This window comes from Balaenoptera ricei, chromosome 5 (assembly GCF_028023285.1).
Source record: "Balaenoptera ricei isolate mBalRic1 chromosome 5, mBalRic1.hap2, whole genome shotgun sequence".
NCBI classification, from domain to species: domain Eukaryota; kingdom Metazoa; phylum Chordata; class Mammalia; order Artiodactyla; family Balaenopteridae; genus Balaenoptera; species Balaenoptera ricei.
The window spans coordinates 100,040,732-100,060,455 of NC_082643.1; the positions used below are offsets into that span (position 1 = coordinate 100,040,732).

At 41.4% G+C, this 19,724-nt stretch overlaps 1 protein-coding gene across 3 annotated transcripts in view; it reads right to left on the reverse strand.

Moving 5' to 3' along the window:
- CC2D2A (coiled-coil and C2 domain containing 2A) overlaps window positions 1–19,724 on the reverse strand; it is a 134,320-nt gene that overhangs the window by 46,088 nt on the left and 68,508 nt on the right. For all 3 annotated transcript variants that reach the window (XM_059923315.1, XM_059923314.1, XM_059923316.1), the window contains 2 exons: window positions 13,856–14,033; window positions 2,050–2,206 (listed from right to left, as the gene is read on the reverse strand). In XM_059923315.1, the coding sequence (XP_059779298.1) occupies window positions 2,050–2,206; window positions 13,856–14,033 (335 nt within the window). The remainder of the gene's footprint in view (window positions 1–2,049; window positions 2,207–13,855; window positions 14,034–19,724) is intronic.

Genomic DNA, 19,724 nt, shown 5'->3' on the forward strand with positions numbered 1-19,724 from the left:
GGAGTTTACATTCAAGTAGGAGACACAGGTTATAAGCAAGATAAGTAAGAGACATGGGCAGTATGTAAAAGAGTGATAAATGCAAAAGAGAAACAAATTAGGGAAGGTGTATAGCAAATGTATGTTTGGAGGAGGCAGGGGTTGAACTTTCAGACGGGGTGGCCAGGGAGGGCTCCATGAGAAGTCACTTTTGAATAAGGGCCTGAAGAAAGCACAAGTGAGGCATGTAGGTATCTTGAGAAAGAGCCTTTTTGGCAGAAGGAACAAAGGCAAAGGCCCTAAGGTCAGAGTGTGCCTGGAGTGAGGAACAGCATGTTAAGTGAGGTAAAACTTGCAAAGACTCAGACATGCCTGGCAAACACTGACCACTCCACAGATGCTATTGCTCAGCTATTGTAGCGACGGTAAAGCCTCACTGATTTGGCCCTCACTGATTGGACATTAGTGATAAAAAAAGTCTCGGGGCAGGGCATTTAATCAAGTAAATTAAGTAAAGATTTTCAAGCATGAAATATAGCAACTTCATGCTTTGGGGAGTTCCAGTTAATATTATTAACACAAAAACTCTACCACTGTTAACCCTGTAACAGCATCTTTGTGTTTTTCAAAGATCTTTCCTTCATACTGAACACTCCATCTTGGATCTTCAAAATAACCCTATATGACATTAAGGGTGTTATTATTAGATCCATTTTATGAATGAGGAAGATGATATTCAAAGAGGTTACATGATTACTAGGATCACACACCTTGTCAGTAGCAGAGCTGCAACTAAAAGCTTAAGCCTCCAGACTTTTAGACTGGTGATCAGTTTTGAGACTCAAAGAATTCTTGAAGATAAAGTTCCAGATATGCTCTCATAATAAAAAATCACCAGGCACGTGAGGAAACAGAATCAGAATCAGACTAATAAGCAGATAGGTGTTGGAATGATCAGATACAGAATATTGAAAAATATTTTAATGTGTTTTAAAGAATAAATGAATGAATTAATGAATAAAAGAAATGATTGACAGTGTCAGAAAAGGACAAAAAGTTGTCAGCACTGATTGTAAAAAACTAAATAGAGGGGGCTTCCCTGGTGGCACAGTGGTTGAGAATCTGCCTGCCAATGCAGGGGACACGGGTTCGAGCCCTGGTCTGGGAAGATCCCACATGCTGCGGAGCAACTAGGCCCGTGAGCCACAACTACTGAGCCTGCGTGTCTGGAGCCTGTGCTCTGCAACAAGAGAGGCCGCGATAGTGAGAGGCCCGTGCACCGCGATGAAGAGTGGCCCCCGCTTGCCGCAACTAGAGAAAGCCCTCGCACAGAAACAAAGACCCAACACAACCAAAAAAAATATATATATATATATAAATAAACAAATAAATAAATTTAAGCAGGTAAATGACAGGATCTTTAAAAAAAAAAAAACTAAATAGAATTTCTAGAGGTGAAGAATACAATCATTGAAATGAAAAATGCAGTGATGAGTTTCAATGACTGGACACAGCCAAAAAGTGAATTCATGATTTGGAAGACTGACTTAAAGAAATTGCACAGAATATAAAAGTGAAAAAAAGAGATGTCAAGTATATTAAAGAGAGGTTAAAAAACATGGTGGACAGAGTGAGATGGTCCATCATATATTTAATCAGAATTGTAGAAGAAGATAAGAGAGAATATTATTTAATAATCCCCCTATTATTTATTTCAAACTTTTCAGCCTTACAAATAACACTGTGAGGTACATTTTTTTTATGCACAAAGTTTTGTCTTCATTTCAAATTGTTTTCTTAGGAAAGATTCCTAGAAGTTGAATTAAGGTGTCAAAGGCAATCTAAAGGCCCTTAATTCACACGGTAAAACTACTTTACACTTGCATAGTTATATGAATTTTCTGGCCACCCATAGTATATAAAAATGACTTTGCCAAAAATTGTATATGATTATTGCTTTAATTTAAGTTTCTGATAGCAATTTTATAATTGTCTGCTGTCTGATAAGTGAAAGAAAAAGATATGTTCAAATTTGACCAGGAATCTGTGAGCCAATGAGGCTTTCCATACCGCTGCCAACTCCCTCGTGGTCCAGTGTCACATGCTGGTTACTGCTAAACTCCACTTCTTCAGTGGGAGCTCTTCCAGTGATGACAGTAGTTTCAGGAATAGGCAGAAACACTTCTGCTAGCAAGGTGGTACCACTGTGTCCAACTGTTTCATATACCTGAAATTGAGGAAGGGAAACAGCCAAATAAAAACAGCAATAAAGGGTGCTCACTCCCAGATAATGAGTACATTTTTCTGTGCTGGTCACTGTTCTAGTCAAGAGCGCCCATCTCAGAGTGGAAAGTTGAGTTGTGTTGCTATGGTCTCCATGGAGACCAGGTTATACCCTATTTATGGTCACGTTGTTGGCACCCTGTCCTCTTGCCTGGCCTAATCTCCTGGGGTAGAGAGGTTAATCAAATTATCAGGCGACTGCAATTGTTTCTATGTCAGACTAATACACAGTAGTTTGGAGAATGGGCTTCCTCTTTCTCCTGGTTCAGATTATTTCAGAGAGAAACGCCATCAGGTTGAAAGGTGGGACAATATGGACATGTCACTAGATGGTTTATTATCTGCACCAACCTCAAAGTCAGTAGGAAACGCACCATACCTAGAAGTACTCTAGGGTATCAGGTTCAAATCTGTTATTGGGTAAATCTCTCAAAGTTCTTTCCTTCAAGACCTCATTTTATTTGTTAGTTGCTGAAATCCTATCCAGCTTCTTCTCAGGCCTTCTCCCAAAATGGAGCTAACTTGACCCCCTGTAGCTCTGATACTAATTACTGTGGTGTGTCTTACTGTAATGCCATCACCATGAGATGAAGGACCCATTGCCAGGGCAACCACAGATTATGAATATACAATACAGTCTCAGTGTGACCCTCTGCTTCCCTGTATTCTTGGGTCATTTCTTTTGTATTCTTCCCCTGTATTCTTGGGTCATTTCTTTTGTGGTAAAAGATAAAATATTCCACAGCTCTGCTGGCTTCCTTTCTATGTTTTATTCTTTCTTCCCATGAGGCCTCTCTGGCTGGTACACATTTCTCTAAAATGCAGATTTTACTCTTTTATTTCTACAAATTAAGTACTCCTATTTTTCCTCTTATGCAATAGAGTTCCCTCTGATTAATACTTTCCATTTAGCACCTGAATGCACAAAAATGACACTGTGGAGCCTCTCTGCCTACCCTCCCCGTATCATGTGATATGAATTCTTTTCCAAGGATAAGGATGAGGATGGATTTGTACTGGACTGCTGTCCTGGCTTCATCTCCCTGGTATCTACCAGCTCACATTTGCAAGATGGCTGATTGAGCTTTGAGGGGCTACTGGGGCAAAGACAAAGCAGAGACTGCATAGGAACTGAACTCAAAACCCCAGACTTAGTACCACTGTGAGGTATTCTAACAGGCTGGGTGCACCAAGAAACCTGTGATTGTGCAGGGCTTACCTCTGTCTAATTCAGGGGCTCAGCAGGAAGCCCATGAGTGGCACATTTAAGCCATGCTCTCCAAATTCATCTTTATCAGTAGATAGGTGATATTTTTTTCCTTATTAAAAACATCTTTTAGGGAAAATTTCAAATATATGTAATCTTAGAAGAATAATATACCATGAACCCATCACCTACCCAGCTTCAATTACCATTAACTTATGGCCAATCTGGTTTTATCTACACTTTCAACCATTTGACTCTCGACCAGTATTTTGAACTCAGACATCATTTTACTGTAAATGTTTCAATACGTATCTCTAAAAGAGAAGGATATAAAAAGGCATAATTACAATACTATTATCACAGCAATTCCTTAATAATGTCAAATATCAGTAAGTTTCAAATGCTCCTTAGAGTCTCAAAAAATTACTTTGAATTAATATCACAATTTATTCCATACATTGCAATTGACTGGTATGTCCCTCAAGGCTCTATTAATTTAAAGGTGATCCCCCTCTCTTTTTACATTTTTAAACACTTTTTCTCTATATTTGTATTGGCTCAGAACTCTAATGGAGAAAGGACGGCCATTTTTTTTGCTTACCTCAACCTCTCATAAGAACCTGCCGTTTTATAATATCACAGACCTTAAAGAATATGTAGCAGGTTGTTGTTTATTGCACAGGAGACCTTGGTTTGACCTACTCAATTATGAACTCACCGGCATCAAGTTTCAGTCTGAGAAAATGGTGGGTTTTTCTTTAAAATTTTTTGTACTTCCCCCCCAAATTTTAATTCACTGAGACATTCCTTTGTATGAAGCCGTCTGTTATCTCGTCTAATCTTAACCACAATCCTATGAAGGACGGTTTGTGGTAAAGATTAAGAGAGATAACAGACCCAGCAATTCTAGATTATGGATGTGTGTGGCTCGACAAAGGGGAGAAACTTCCGCTAGTCCCTCATCTCTTAAGTCACAAAGCTGCGATTTGAATCTACAACTGTTTCACTTCAAAACTCGTACACTTTTTCTAACATCTTCCTCATTGGTCAAGGAAAATCAGAAAGGTGATTAAACAATTAAGAAACCTTTTAAAGCCATAACCATGATCCATCAAGTATAATTACTTTAGATAGATTGGTGAGAAATAATGACTGAAAGATAATTTAAAATCTGAATGAAAGAACCACAAAACATGGAAGTGCTATAAAAACAATGGCTACAGTCAAAGGTTAAAGGATCACCTTAGCATGGGCCATCGTCATCAAAAGACCACCGAACTCCTCCTGTCTCTGACTTCCTCTCAGACTCTCAAGGGACTTGGTCTCTCAGCAAGGCGAGGGTGCACTGCCCACTTCGTGCAGGGGCTTTACCTCCCTGGAAGGTGCCCCTGCTGTACTGGACACTGAGTGAGACCTGCCACATGCCCACCCATACTTCCTTAGGTGCCACCACCTTTCCCTGTGATTTCCTTGTGGGAATGCTTATCCCCTCTATTGAAATTCGTTGTTTATGCATCATTTGTCTTACTGGATGGTGAGATTCCTGAGAGTAGGGATCTTGTTTGATTTCCCTTTGACTGCTCAGTACCTACCATCTGTGAATTAATATATTTAGAAGGGAGCAGGTTAACTGTTTTTTTTTTTTTTTTCTGATTTTGTAGACAAAATTTATTTATTTATTTATTTTTACAGAAGAGACTATTTATTTAGAATGAGAACAAATCACAACAAAGTATAAATTTTAAAAAGCTGACAAATGCTATAAACTCACAAAATCCAGAAAAATAACACTACAATCAATTTTAGAACATTTCGTCACCCTGACAAAACTCTCATACCCGTTAGCCATTATTTCCCTTTTCACCTCCCCTTCCCGACAGCCCTAGGCAACCACAAGTATATTCTGTCTCTATAGCTCTGCCTATTCTGGACATTTTAAGTAAATGGACTCATACACCTTGTGATTCTTTGTAACTGAACTGACTTCTTTCACTTAGCTTTCATTCTTAATGCTTTAAAGAATCAGCTATGTTGTACCATGTATCAGTACTTCGTTCTCTTTTTATTGCCAAATAATATTCCATTGTGTGGCTATGTCACATTTTACTTGATGGGTATTTGGGTTGTTTCCACTTTTTGACTAGTATGAATAATGCTTGTATGAATGATCAACATCATTATCCGTCAAGGAAATGCAAAGCAAAACCACACTGAGATACTATTTCACACCCACAAGGAGGGCTGCAATCAAAAAGGCAAATGATAACAAGTGTTGGCAAGGATGTGGAGAAAATGGAAACACACACTGCTGGTGGGAATGTAAAATAATGCAGCCACTTTGGAAAGCAATCTGGCAGTTCCTCAAAAGGTTAAACATAGAACTGTTAATAGAAGTAAGTTGTTAGATGATAAACCCGTGGAATGGAATTGTTTTCTTCTCTGAACAACTGGTAGACTTGGGTGTAGTATGGCTCTCAGATTTTTTTTACCTGACTTGTTTTACTCCCCACGTGACTGTCAGCTCCTCCCACAGCCTGCGGAGGGCAGTGTGGTGGACAGGACAGGGCAACCTTGTGGTTCAACTGGTCTGGGACTGAATCCTGACATTGCAACTTACCGGCTGTGCTGTGTGACCTTGGGCATGACATTCCCCTCACTTTTGCTTTGATTGTAAAATGAGGATGTTACCCAAAGCTCAGCAGGAAGGCAGTGGTGCAGTTTAGCTGAGATGGATGAAAAGTCTCTTTCCCTCTGTATGAGCTCAATAAATGTTTCTTCCCTCTTCGTTTGGGCATACAATTGACAACAAGCATGTGCATTTTTATAATACTTTGAAGTTTACAAAGGTCTTTCATAAACATGATTACATTTCCCAAATATCTCATTAAATCTTGTTGGCCAATTGATTTTATTCAGCTTTATGACAAAAGACTTTCTTTTATTTAACATAAATTTTAACTTGTAAGAATGTCTTTTCAAGACACGCTATTTTTTTTCAAGGAAGACATTAAGTTTCTGAGGCCTTATAGGAATTTTATGGCATAGTCCATATTTATAATTAAATCATCTATATTTCTGGGAACCCAAAGGCAAGGAGGTGAAAAACAAACTACATTAAACCTTAAATGCTTTAAAAAAATCAGGAGCTAATAAAAACCTTCAAGTTAAGGCAATAGAAACCATACCAACTGTCAGAAAATACTATTTATGCTGGTAAAATGCTTCACAAGATGACATAAATGCAGTATTTAGTATTTAGTTAAATTTTGCCTGACTTTGTGTCTCTCTTAACCACTCCTATGACTAATGAATTCCCAAACAGCCCAACACCCAGGGCAACTAAATCAGGGTGTGAAACACATCTAAAAATAAAAACAAATCCAAGTATTTTTCAGATTCCTTATATCCCCTTCCATAATTGCATTCAGTGTTTGTTTACTCAGCTGCACAGGACAAAGTTTCTATATTATCTGACTCCAGTGGCTTTGCAAAAATATCCCCGCTACACTTTAATAGTTTATCAAGTATTTTATTGTGGAAGGACCTTAAGAGATGCTTCTGAGCTTCTGTTTTGATTTTTAGTTCCTTGTGGATGTGCCTGTGCTGGTCACCACGGTTAACGATGGCCAACAAAACACGCAGTTACTACATAAAGGGCATTTCTGGTAGATGTCAGTGGAAGGGTCTGTTTCCCCGTCTCCGGAAACACATTCCTGTCTAGTGTCAGAGAGGAAATGAATTGGAGAGTCTTGGTGCTGAGTCTGTAGGACAGAGGCAACTACAAACTCTGGGGGAATGGAGGGTTTGCTGATTGGGACTACTGTCTCAGAAGGTAATTATCAACTTTTTTTTTTAAATAAGGAAAAATGGATACCATCCCACAAAGCCAAAAAAAAAAAAAAAAATCCAAAAATTTCCTAAACTTTTTACCCTACTTTTTTAAGGTAGCCAGTTGATGTTAGTAAGTTTTGTAAAATAAGAATTTCTTTTATTTAAATTAAACTTTAACATGTAAGATCTGTCTTTTCAAGACACCCTAACTTTTTAAATAGCAGTTCTATTTAATGCTAGGATGAAATGCTATTTTTAAAAATCAGAAAATGGGCACTTTGGGCTTTATAGGTATTTGCAAATCACTTTTTGTATAATTAAGTTTAATTTTTGTTTTCTAAGTCAGGGGTTCTCAACCTCAGCACTATTGACATTTGGGGCTGAACAATTCTTTGTTGCAGTATACTGTCCTGTACACTGTAAGATGTTTAACAGCATCTCTGGCCTCGACTTATTAGAGGTGCCAGTAGCTCCTCACCACTTGTGATCATTAAAATGTCTCCAGACGTTGCCCAAAGGCGCCCCCCACCGGGGGGGGGGCAACATAATCTCCATTGAGAAGCACTGCTCTGAGAAAAATGAGTGTTTGTGTATGTGTGTTTGAAGGTGGAATGTTAATGAAGAAACAAGGCAGGAAATATAATTTATGTTCAACTGTTCAAAAATTCCTGTTGTATAAAGCAAGGCAGCAGTGAATTCAGAATAGCAATTCGATCAGCTGCTACCAAATTGGAACTATTTATGTGATTCTTATTAACTTCTCCTGCATTTGGAATGGTGTTTGCTTTAACTCAACACTCTGGTGCAGATTTACCTGCTAACAGTATTTAGAACTGTATAGATAAGACAAACCTTAGAAACGTAGGGGCATTAAGTTTAGATAAAAAAAAATCCATCGTGAAGTAGTTTATACTGCATGGTCTTAAGTCATGTTTCTCTTATTTAAAAACCTAAACAAAACAAAGCAAAACAAAACACAGCAGTTTCATATTTTGCACATGGTGGTGTTGGATTTGGTATAAGTGGCTGTCCTGTAATCTCAGCCACCGGTGATGTTATCGTCCAGTCTGTTAATTGTCTCTTGGTTGATGTCCCCATTTCCCTTCAGTGTTGGATCAAACCTTCCTTACTCTTGTGCCCACAGACTCCCTTCCTTCACTGAAAAGGCTGTGGGCATTGGAGGTGAACCCCCTTATGGCCAGCCCTCCACCCCGTCCCTTGTGTCATCACTCTGGACTCAAAGGACCATGCTATTCTGTCTTGATCCCACCCCTCCCAGTATCCTGTGGCATTCCTTCCCTCAACACTCCCACCCTCTTTCCTTCCTTTCTCCCACCCACTCCCCCTACAACCTTCCTTTTTATTTTCCAAGTCATCAATCTTTTCTGGACTGGCTTCTTTTCCCACAGCTGACAAATGTGTTCCAGTCAACTACACCCTAAAGTAAACCACAGTCTCCTTTCAGACCCCTGATCCATTTCCCTCCTTCCTTTCCCTGCCAGGCTTCTGGGAGGGAGTCTCCTTTTGGTATCTTTATTTTCTCTCCCCCCTGTCCCAGTGAGCTACAGGAGGGTTATCAAGGACACTTGTCCAAAGAGGATTGCTTTTCCCACGTGGAGAGTGCAATTCTGCAGAAGAGCCAGAGAAATCAGGAGAGGCTCTGGAAAGGGAAACTCGAGTTATTGCCAACTTGGTTAAAAGGAAAAGTTCCCTATCTCAATCTGCATGCCAGGAATATGAAAGCTCAACAGGACTAATTCATAAGGAAAAAATAATAATGCTAAGATATTTCAAAGCCACCCAGCAGTATTATACAACAGCTGTTAGTTTTGGGGAGTCAAGAAGATGAATACGGGGTGATATTATAGATGTGAATGATAAGGAAGTGAAGGTCATTATCACAAAGCTTTTTTATTTCTAAATCAAACTTCATTTTTGTGAAACACCAAGCATTTATTTTGGAATGACCTCAGAAGCCAGACCTTTTCAAGACCTTTCTGGAAGGGCTCTGGTCCCATTCCAGCTCCCATCCTGTGAAGTCCCATCTCACCCTTCCCTTGGGGCCAACTTTGATTCCTTTTCTTTTTACTCCCTCTAGTCAAACCATCATCAAGTCCTGTCAATCCTTCTTTCAAGGCTGCAGTGTTGCTCTAATTGATTCCTTCCTCCCGTTTCCGCTGTGAGGGCCCAACCCCATCCCCTCACTCCTGGCTTTCTGGGCCAGCCTGTGGACTTATCTTCTGCTTTGTAGGGCTGCCCTGGCTTTCCTATCTCAAGCCTGGCTAGGAAACACTGAGTCTTGTGGTTCAAAACATGCAAAAAGTCAAACACCACAATCAACACAGTTCCCTTCAACAGTCCTGTGTATCGTACTGCGCTGAGCGTTGCTTCTTTGTAGTTGTCTCTCTCGCATCTCCCAGCTGGATTTAAAGCTCCCTGAGACAGGGCCGTGTGTACCTCCCTTCCCTGTATACATGGCTTCCAACGCTCCACTACACTTCTGGCTCAGCATCAGACCCTCAGCTGGCTCTCAACAATTACACAACATTCAGGGCTTGGTTGTTGAGTCATCAACTGACGCATTATAGTTCTGACAATCTTGGAACATTTTCTGAAACACATTACCCTCTAAAGAAATTTGATAGCACTGGCATAAACAGATGCATTTAAGGTGATTTTTCTTACCCTCCTGAAGTTGCCAGTAATCCTTGAAACTTCCCTAATTCAAAACTTGCAGTTATATGGAAAATTTCCAAATGGCACAGTACTATTCCTAGACAGTCGAAATACAATATCCTCTAAATTAATTTCATCTATAACCACTACTCAATTATAAAAAATTAGGCCATTGAGCCATTATGATATGTAATTTGATCAGTTATCCAATCTTTATGGATAGTTTAAAAACTTACCCAAGACTCCTTTAATTTGTAATTTTTTAAAGAAGATGACATGATTCAGCTCTTAAGGCCAAGATAATAGCTTACAAGTATATTCTTAATATTGTAGGATAAAGTTTTGTTTTTTTATTTAAAAATTCATTTCATAATATTTTAGAGAATACCCTTTTCACATTACTTTAAAACATTGTTTTGATTGTAACATCCATAGCAAGTTAATATTCAAGAGAGTCAATGGGAGATAGTATAGGAGGCTTCCTTTATGTTTTAGAATATATGTGAAATAAAGTCCTGGTACATTAGTGGGAGGTGAAGGATGTCTTTCCTTACACGGTAATTCAGAACATTTAGAATGGCCCAGAGTGGGAGAGGGTTTCACAGACTGGCCAGGTGGTCTGAGCTCTCACCAACCAACAGGGACGCAGGCTGGACACTCGGATGCCAGGGCCTTCTCTCCTGTCCTTCGCACTAGCTTCAGGGTGGGAGGGTCTCTTTCCGAGGCCCCCAGTCCTTCCTACCTGCCGTGTTCTGTCTGCTGCTCTCCCCGGCCTCACTCTAGCTCTCTATCTGATCTTCTCACGTGAATCTCGGTCTTCCTCAACATCAGTTTTTCCTCTGCAGGGGAGGAAGGGGAGGAGGAGTCAAGGATGAATCTCAAACAAGGGGGCAAACTCTGCATAGCTGAAATCTTTGCTATTCTGTGGATGTGGAACAGGCAAGACTCTTAAGGGCCCCCCAGCAACCTCTCATGGTGACGAGCAGGTGACAGCAAAGCATCGAGCTGGCTTTTGGAGTTTGTGTTTATTTACTTTCTCCATCAAGTCTTATTCTTCACTTAGACAGTTTTCCCTGTGCAGTTAAGTCTTGCTTTAAACTGTAGCTTAAGCACACGCAAGTGTGCAGGGCCAGGGCAGGAGGGTTCATGTGGGAAGCAGCAAAGATGTGGGGCTTCAGAACCAGCAGGGTGTGACCCTCCGCCTAAAGGCATTTGGATTTTAAGTGTTCCAAAGCCGTTTGCCATGCAAACAGAAACACACTGCCTTCAGGCTCTGCACTGCAGAGAATCTCTGGCTAAGAAAGGCCTCTCTTAATCAGGTGTTAGTGGTACAAAGAATACCAGATTTTCTAATTTCAACAAATCTGAAATGGGACTGTGTCTTTGGATCCATGGTGCCTCGTAGTTAAGTGACTCAAATAATGGTGCCTCTCACAGGGAGAGATGCTGGGATGAAACCCAGTCAGCAGGATCCCAGAGCCCCTCAGACACAACTTTGCTAAGAGGACGGAGGAAGAGGAGCCCTCCGTGTAGGCAGTCAGGCTCAGCAGGGGCTCCAGAGGAGAGGGGACAGACAGTCGGCGTGGACCTGGCACCACGGGCAGGGTTGTTAGTACCAGGCAAGCCCACCGGCCATCCCCCTGGAGGTGCCCTTGGCTTCCCTTCCCAGTGCAGAGCTGGGTGACTCTCTGCTCTCACCTTCAGGTACCATCACCCCATCATGCAGAAATGTAGAGATTATTTTCCCACGGAGATTCATAGGGAATTTTCAGGCTTAAGAAAAACTCACATTTTCACCAAAGCTCCACATTCAATCCCCTTTCTCCTATCATTCTTTACTTTAACAAAATCTCCTTACTTTCTCCTCTCACCCATATTAAGTTGAGCAGCAAAGTAAGTTCTTTTTCTGGTTTTCTTAAGTTCCCAAATACATAGACATTTTCTTAAAAATCAGATGGGTTTTTGCAGAATTATATGAGTGACTGGACTAAGCCTGGCACTAAACTTTCCAGAAAAACATTTTCCAATTTTGTAGCTATCAATGCTGTTATCAGCACAGCAAAGGAATTTGGCTTGAGTCATGATGCTAGGTGCTTTGTACATGAGGATCACCCTCGACCCTCACCACCCCCAGATCAGGGATGAAAGGAGAAGGACAAAATTGCCACAGTCTCTGGAAAGCCCCAAACCCAGGTGGTTGACCTTGGGTGCCCAGTGCTGACCCGTTCAGGGTCACCGTCTCATTTCTTGGCATCCCTACTTCATTCTGAGCATTTCTACTGTGCTTCCTTCCCACTGTCAAAATAACCCCCTATCTTAGCTGTTTCAAACTTCCTCTACCAGTTTTAGAAGGTTTTCAACTACCTGAGTCTAGACAGGGGTTGATATTCAAAACGTTGAACAGTACTCACAGCCAAGTGCTGACCAATCACAAGAGCTGTTACCGTACAAGGGAACAGGGTCCTGGAGGCATTAACCTTGTTCAGACATACCCTTTAACTGGTCCATTGTAAGAAGGTCCAGAGGGTCTTGGGAGTGGGGTCTATGTGGCCAGGGTGGCATTTTGGGGGTCCAGGATGGAAACTCTTTGCTATTCAGTAGAGAAGTATTTAAATATTTTAATAATTACATAGCTGTAATTGTATCTGCAGACTTAATGTCAATTACAATCAGTAGGTAGTAGCTGCCTGGAGTACAGTGTTTAGAAGGATTCTGAAGTTATATCCAGGCTCAGTGGGGGAAAATAAGCATGATCAATTGTCATTTCTGGCAAGGGTGGTGGATAAGAATGAGAAATTTCTGCACAAGTGGTGGATGAGGATAAGTGATTTCTGCATGGGTGGTAGATGGCAAACAAAGGCACCTGTGCCACATATTTGCAAGCCTAAGTAACATGCCTATTAGTATCATAAAAGAGAATCTGTCAGCATCATAAAAGAGGTTTCGCCATAAGAACAGCAAGCCTAAGACACTGTGGTAGACTGAATAGTGTCCTCTAAAAATTCATGTCCACCTGGAACCACAGAATGTGACCTTATTTGGAAATAGGGTGCTTCCAGGTGTAATTAGTTAAAGATCCAGAGGAGCGTATACTGGATTAGGGTGGGTCCTAAGTCCAACGAGAGTGTCCTTGTAAGAGACCAAAAAGGACACACAGACATGAGAAGGCCATGTGTAGATGGAAGCAGAGATGGGAGTGATGCTACCACAAGCCAAGGAACACCTGGAATCACCAGGAGCTGAAGAGGCAGGAAGGGTTCTTCTCTAGAGCTTTTGGAGGGAGCACAGCCCTACTGACACCTTGATTTCAGACTTCAGGGCCTCCAGAACAGTGAGAGAATAAATGGCTGTTGTCTTAAGTCACCAAGTTTGTGGTGCTTCATTATGGCAGCCTTAGGAAACTAAAACAGACACAAATAAATATATTGCTAATGGTGGCATTTAGGCTAGTGGGGAGCTTTATTTATTTTGGGGGATCCTAGCACCTGTACCCCAACCCCCCATTATAACCACCTGTGATTATAGAAGTTGATTTCTCTGGTATATTATGCTGGGATCTTGGCACAGCGTGACCTTGAAGTTCTCCGATGAATGAGCCAGAGACCTCTCCACCGTCCCCCATCCTCCCTCAACCCCCCACCTCGTCTAGAGACACACACTTGAGCACTGTGGCCAGTTACTCTGCCAGCATTTCTAGGAGCCAAGTGGGGTAACAGATCTTTTCTGCCAAGACCTTAAGACGTGCCCAGGAGGAGCTGACCTTCTGTTCCCCTTGAGAATCTATCAGGACACCAGCATAGCCATTGGATGATTTAAAACCATCTCACACCTGTGATGACCAAAAATTCTTGGGGCAGTGACTATAATTAAAATATGTACCTGCAGTGTTAAACTCTCCGGCCAGTTGACTATTTGCAAGTTGAAAATCTGTCCAAAGTGAACACGGAAGTCAGCCCCAAGCGGCCGACTGTCGGTCCTGGACACTTCCTTGTTGTTGAAGGTCACCTTTAAATACAGCGAGCGCCTCTTGACATCTTCCCTTCGCAAGACCTCCACCCTGCAGAGTGAGACCATTCACTGGTGGGTCAGTATTCCTTTACTAAGTATAACTGGAGTGTTCGACAAATGAGCACTGACCAGAATAAGATACACTGGAGCTGGAGTTTCAGTCACTTTAGCCTTCATTGAACCAAGGCAGCCATAGGTCTCGCAGAGCTTAATATAATAGTATGTGTGATATGAAATAAGAGGCCCTGAAAAGGCCACAGGGGATTTAGAACTGTGCTCAAGCATCACTGTGCTACGGTCTCCTTAATTATTTCAAACAATCCTTACATTTGTATCCCAAAGTTTAAAGTAAACAGAATTATATTATTTGTTAAATGGAGTGAGTTCAGACCATAAAGGCTAGTAGTGATTTATGTTTGGGTAGGATGTTTTAACCAAAAAATATAATAGCATATTGTAGCAGTTGGGTCAACTCTGCTTTTCCAAGATCCAAGCTTTTTCTTAACATTTTCCGATGGTGAGTCACTGCTCACTGGCTGCAGGGGATTAAGAAATGTTCCTATTCTTAAAGGTCATTTGAATCCCAATAGAAGATAGGAGGTATCCTGGCAAGCATATCATTCTTTTTTTTTTTTTTTTTTTTAACATCTATATTGGAGTATAATTGCTTTACAATGGTGTGTTAGTTTCTGCTTTATAACAAAGTGAATCAGCTATACATATACATATATCCCTATATCTCCTCCCTCTTGTGTCTCCCTCCCACCCTCCCTATCCCACCACTCTAGGTGAACAAAAGGCACCAAGCTGATCTCCCTGTGCTGTGCAGCTGCTTCCCACTAGCTATCTATTTTACATTTGGTAGTGTATATAAGTCCATGCCACTCTCTCACTTCATCCCAGCTTACACTTCCCCATCCCTGTGTCCTCAAGTCCATTCTCTACGTGTGTGTCTTTATTCCTGTCCTGCCCCTAGGTTCTTCAGAACCATTTTTTTTTTTTTTTAGATTCCATATGTACATGTTAGCATACGGTATTTGTTTTTCTCTTTCTGACTTACTTTACTCTGTATGACAGACTCTAGGTCCATCCACCTCACTACAAATAACTCAATTTCATTTCTTTTTATGGCTGAGTAATATTCCATTGTATATATGTGCCACATCTTTTTTATCCATTCATCTGTCGATGGACACTTAGGTTGCTTACATGTCCTGGCAATTGTAAATAGTGATGCAGTGAACATTGCGGCACGTCTCTTTTTGAATTGTGGTTTTCTCAGGGAATATGCCCAGTAGCGGGATTGCTAGGTCACACTGTAGTTCTATTTTTAGTTTTTTAAGGAACCGCCATACTGTTCTCCATAGTGGCTATATCGATTTACATTCCCGCCAACAGTGCAAGAGGGTTCTCTTTTCTCCACAATCTCTCCAGCATTTATTGTTTGTAGATTTTTTGATGATGGCCATTCTGACTGGTGTGAGGTGATACCTCATTGTAGTTTTGATTTGCATTTCTATAATGATTAGCAATGTTGATAGTTTAATTAATGTGTCTTGGCGTGTTTCTCCTTTTATTTATCCTGTATGGGACTCTCTGTGCTTCCTGGACTTGATTGACTATTTCCTTTCCCATATTAGGGAAGTTTTCAACTATAATCTCTTGAAATATTTTCTCAGTCTCTTTCTTTTTCTCTTCTTCTTCTGGGATCCCTATAATTCGAATGTTGGTGTGTTTAACGTTGTCCCAGAGGTCTCTGAGATTGTCCTCAATTCTTTTCATTCTATTTTATTTATGCTGCTCTGTGGTAGTTATTTCCACTATTTCATCTTCCCGGTCACTTATCCGTTCTTCTGCCTCAGTTATTCTTCTATTGATTCCTTCTAGAGAATTTTTAATTTCATTTATTGTGTTGTTCATCATTGTTTGTTTGCTCTTTAGTTCTTTTAGGTCCTTGTTACATGTTTCTTGTATTTTCTCCATTCTATTTCCAAGATTTTGGCTCATCTTTACTATTGTTACTCTGACTTTTTTTTTCAGGTAGACTGCCTATTTCCTCTTCATTTGTTTGGTCTGGTGGGCTTTTACCTTGCTCCTTCATCTGCTGTGTTTTTCTCTGTCTTCTCATTTTGCTTAACTTACTGTGTTTGGGGTCACCTATTCGCAGGCTGCAGGTCATAGTTCCCGTTGTTTTTGGTGTCTGCTCCCAGTGGCTAAGGTTGGTTCAGTGGGTTGTGTAGGCTTCCTGGTGGAGGGGACTGGTGCCTGTGTTCTGGTGGATGAGGCTGGATCTTGCCTTTCTGGTGGGCAGGACTGCGTCCGGTCATCTGTTTTGGGGTGTGTGTGAGCTTATTATGCTTTTAGGCAGCCTCTCTGCTAATGGGGGGGGGGGGGGTTGTGTTCCTGTCTTGCTAGTTGTCTGGCATAGGGTGTCCAGCACTGCAGTTTGCTGGTCATTGAATGGAGCTGGGTGTTAGCGTTGAGATGGAGATCTCTGGGAGAGCTTTTGCCATTTGATATTATGTGGAGCCAGGAGGTCTCTGGTGGACCAATGTCCTGAACTCGGCTCTCCCAACTCAGAGGCACAGGCCTGACACCCGGCCGGAGCACCAAGACCCTGTCAGCCACATGGCTCAGAAGTAAATGGAAAAAAAAAAAAGAAACAGGAATGAAAGAAAGAAATAAAATAAAATAAAATAAAATAAAAAGTTATTAAAATTAAAAAAATTATTAAAAATTAAAAAGTAATAAAAAAAGAAAAAGAAAACGAAAGAAAGAAAAAACAGAGCAACCAAACCAAAAAACAAATCCACCAATGATAAGTGCTAAAAACAATACTAAAAAAATAAAAAATAAAAAAGGACAGACAGAACCTAGGACAAATGGTAAAAACAAACCTATACAGACAATATCACACAAAGAAGCATACACACGCACAGTCACAAAAAGAAAAAAATGAAAAAATATATATATTAAAAAAAAAGGAAGAGAGCAACCAAATCAATAAACAAGTCTACCAGTGATAATAAGCTCTAAATACTAAACTAAAATATACATAAAAGCAGAAACAAATTAGATGCAGAATGCAAGCCCCAAGTCTGCAGTTGCTCCCAAAGTCCACCGCCTCAATTTTGCAATGATTTGTTATCTATTCAGGTATTCCAGAGATGCAGGGTACATGAGGTTGACTGTGGAGATTTAATCTGCTGCTTCTGAGGCTGTTGGGAGAAATTTCCCTTTCTCTTCTTTGTTCACACAGCTCCTGGGGTTCAGCTTTGCATTTGGCCCCAAATTTAAATTTTGGCCTCTGCTTGTAGGTTGCCTGAGAGCGTCTGTTCCCTGCCCAGACAGGAAGGGGTTAAAGGAGTGGCTAATTTGGAAGCTCTGTGTCACTCAGGCCGGTGGGAGGGAGGAGTATGGAATGCAGGGCGAGCCTGTGGGGGCAGAGGCCAGCATAACGTTGCAACAGCCTGTGGTGCACCCTGTGTTCTCCTGGGGGAGTCGTCCCTGGATCCCGGGACCCTGGCATTGGCGGGCTGCACAGGCTCCCGGGAGAGGAGGTGTGGATAGTGACCTGTGCTCGCACACAGGCTTCTTGGTGGCGGCAGCAGCAGCATTAGCGTCTCATGCCCGTCTCTGGCGTCCACGCTGATAGCCATGGCTCGCGCCTGTCTCTGGAGCTCGTTTAGGCGGTGCTCTGTATCCCCTCTCCTCACGCACCCCAAAACAATGATCTCTTGCCTCTTAGGCAGTTCCAGACATTTTCCCGGACTCCATCCTGGCTAGCTGTGGTGCACTAGCCCCCTTCAGGCTGTGTTCATGCAGCCAACCCCAGTCCTCTCCCTGGGATCTGACCTCCGAAGCCCGAGCCTCAGCTCCCAGCCACCACCTGCCCCGGCGGGTGAGCAGACAAGCCTCTCAGGCTGGTGAGTGCTGCTCGGCGCCGAGCCTCTGTGCGGGAATCTCTCCGCTTTGCCCTCCGCACCCCTGTTTCTGTGCTCTCCTCCGTGGCTCCGAAGCTTCCCCCCCATCGCCCCCCCGTCTCTACCAGTGAAGGGGCTTCCTAGTGTGTGGAAACTTTTCCTCCTTCACAGCTCTGTCCCAGAGGTGCAGGTCCCATCCCTGTTCATTTGTCTCTGTTTTTTCTTTTTCTTTTGCCCTACCCAGGTACGTGGGGAGTTTCTTGCCTTTTGGGAAGTCTGAGGTCTTCTGCCAGCGTCCAGTAGGTGTTCTGTAGGATTTGTTCCACATGTAGATGTATTTCTGATGTATTTGTAGGGAGGAAGGTGATCTCCACATTTTACTCCTCCGCCATCTTGAAGGTCTCTCCAAGCATATCATTCTTATAGCCAGGAAGTTAAAAAAAATCAAAACCTTCAAGTGCAGTCTTTAGTCTTATTGTACATATTTGCAGAGATGCCCACTACAAATTCCAGTTATTGGTTAAGCCAATAGCAACTCAAGTTTGTTAAGGAAATTAAAAGGTTAGAACATAAAATCTAAAACACACTCAGGGTTTTTTGGGTGGTAGTTTTTGTTTTTTTTTTTTATATTATGATGTATAGACACAACATAACACTTATCATTGTAACTATTTTTAAGTATACCATTCAGTGGCATTAAGTACATTCACAGTGTTGTGCAACCAGCACCACTATCCTTCTCTAGAATGTTTTCATCATCCCAAATAGAAATTCTGTACTCATTAAATTGAGTGGGTAGTTTTAACTTTTTACCTCTCCATAATTTAGGCCCATCCCAGGCATGAAATGGCTCAGTTGACTTGAATATATATTTTTTTTCTATAAAAGACATTTAACAACAAATCTTGAGAAGTATCCAAGACCCCCAAAGACTTCACTCAGGGTTTTTTAAAGGCTTATTCCCAATACTTCAACCTCATGCCACCAACAGACCTAAAACTCCTCCGTCTTCTGCATGGCCCCCTTTGACCTGATGGCCTGATGAAGAGGGTAGCTTATAATCATTGGCTTGGGGCAATCTGGTTTATAGTCCCCAAGCCTAGTGAAAACTCAGAAACTTCAGACTGAGGTATACATTCTTGGTCAAAATGGGACTCACCATAAAGGACTGTAAAATCAAACCTAAATTTTCCCTTTAAAAAACATGCTCAAAATCACATATTTTGAATGTTCCATAACAAAGTTATATGGTATGGTATTTGTGGCCTGAAAGTAGCTAATTTAGTGCTGGGGAACAGTTTACTTATGTATAGCATCTGAATGCTACGAAGTTGAGAGAACCCATGAAAATGCACAGGAAGCTACAATGTAAAAGTAAGTTATTAGCATATTAATAGAAGTCCGAAACTAAGAAGACTGTGGGGTCTTATAAAGACATCCTGGTTAAGCCCTGCATCCTAATATCTCCGATGCTGACTTCTCACTTTCTATGGTGGAATATTGAAGATTCAAGTCTGAGATATTCCCGGTGTTCATGATAGGTCTTCTGGGTACTGGAGCATTAGGCCTGGGATCTGGTGGTAATGATTATTTCAATATATTTCCTTTAATAGATAGCAGTATGCTTTAGCATGCATCAGAATCACCCGGAAACCTTGTGAAAACACAGTTTTCTGGGCCCTAACCCAGAATTTCTGATTCAGCAGGTCTCAGTAGAACCTGAGAATTTCCAACAAGTTCTCCAGGGATGCTGATGGTGCTGGTCCTGGGGTTACACTTTGAGACCCATCTCTGTAAAGTATAGGAAAGAAATAAAT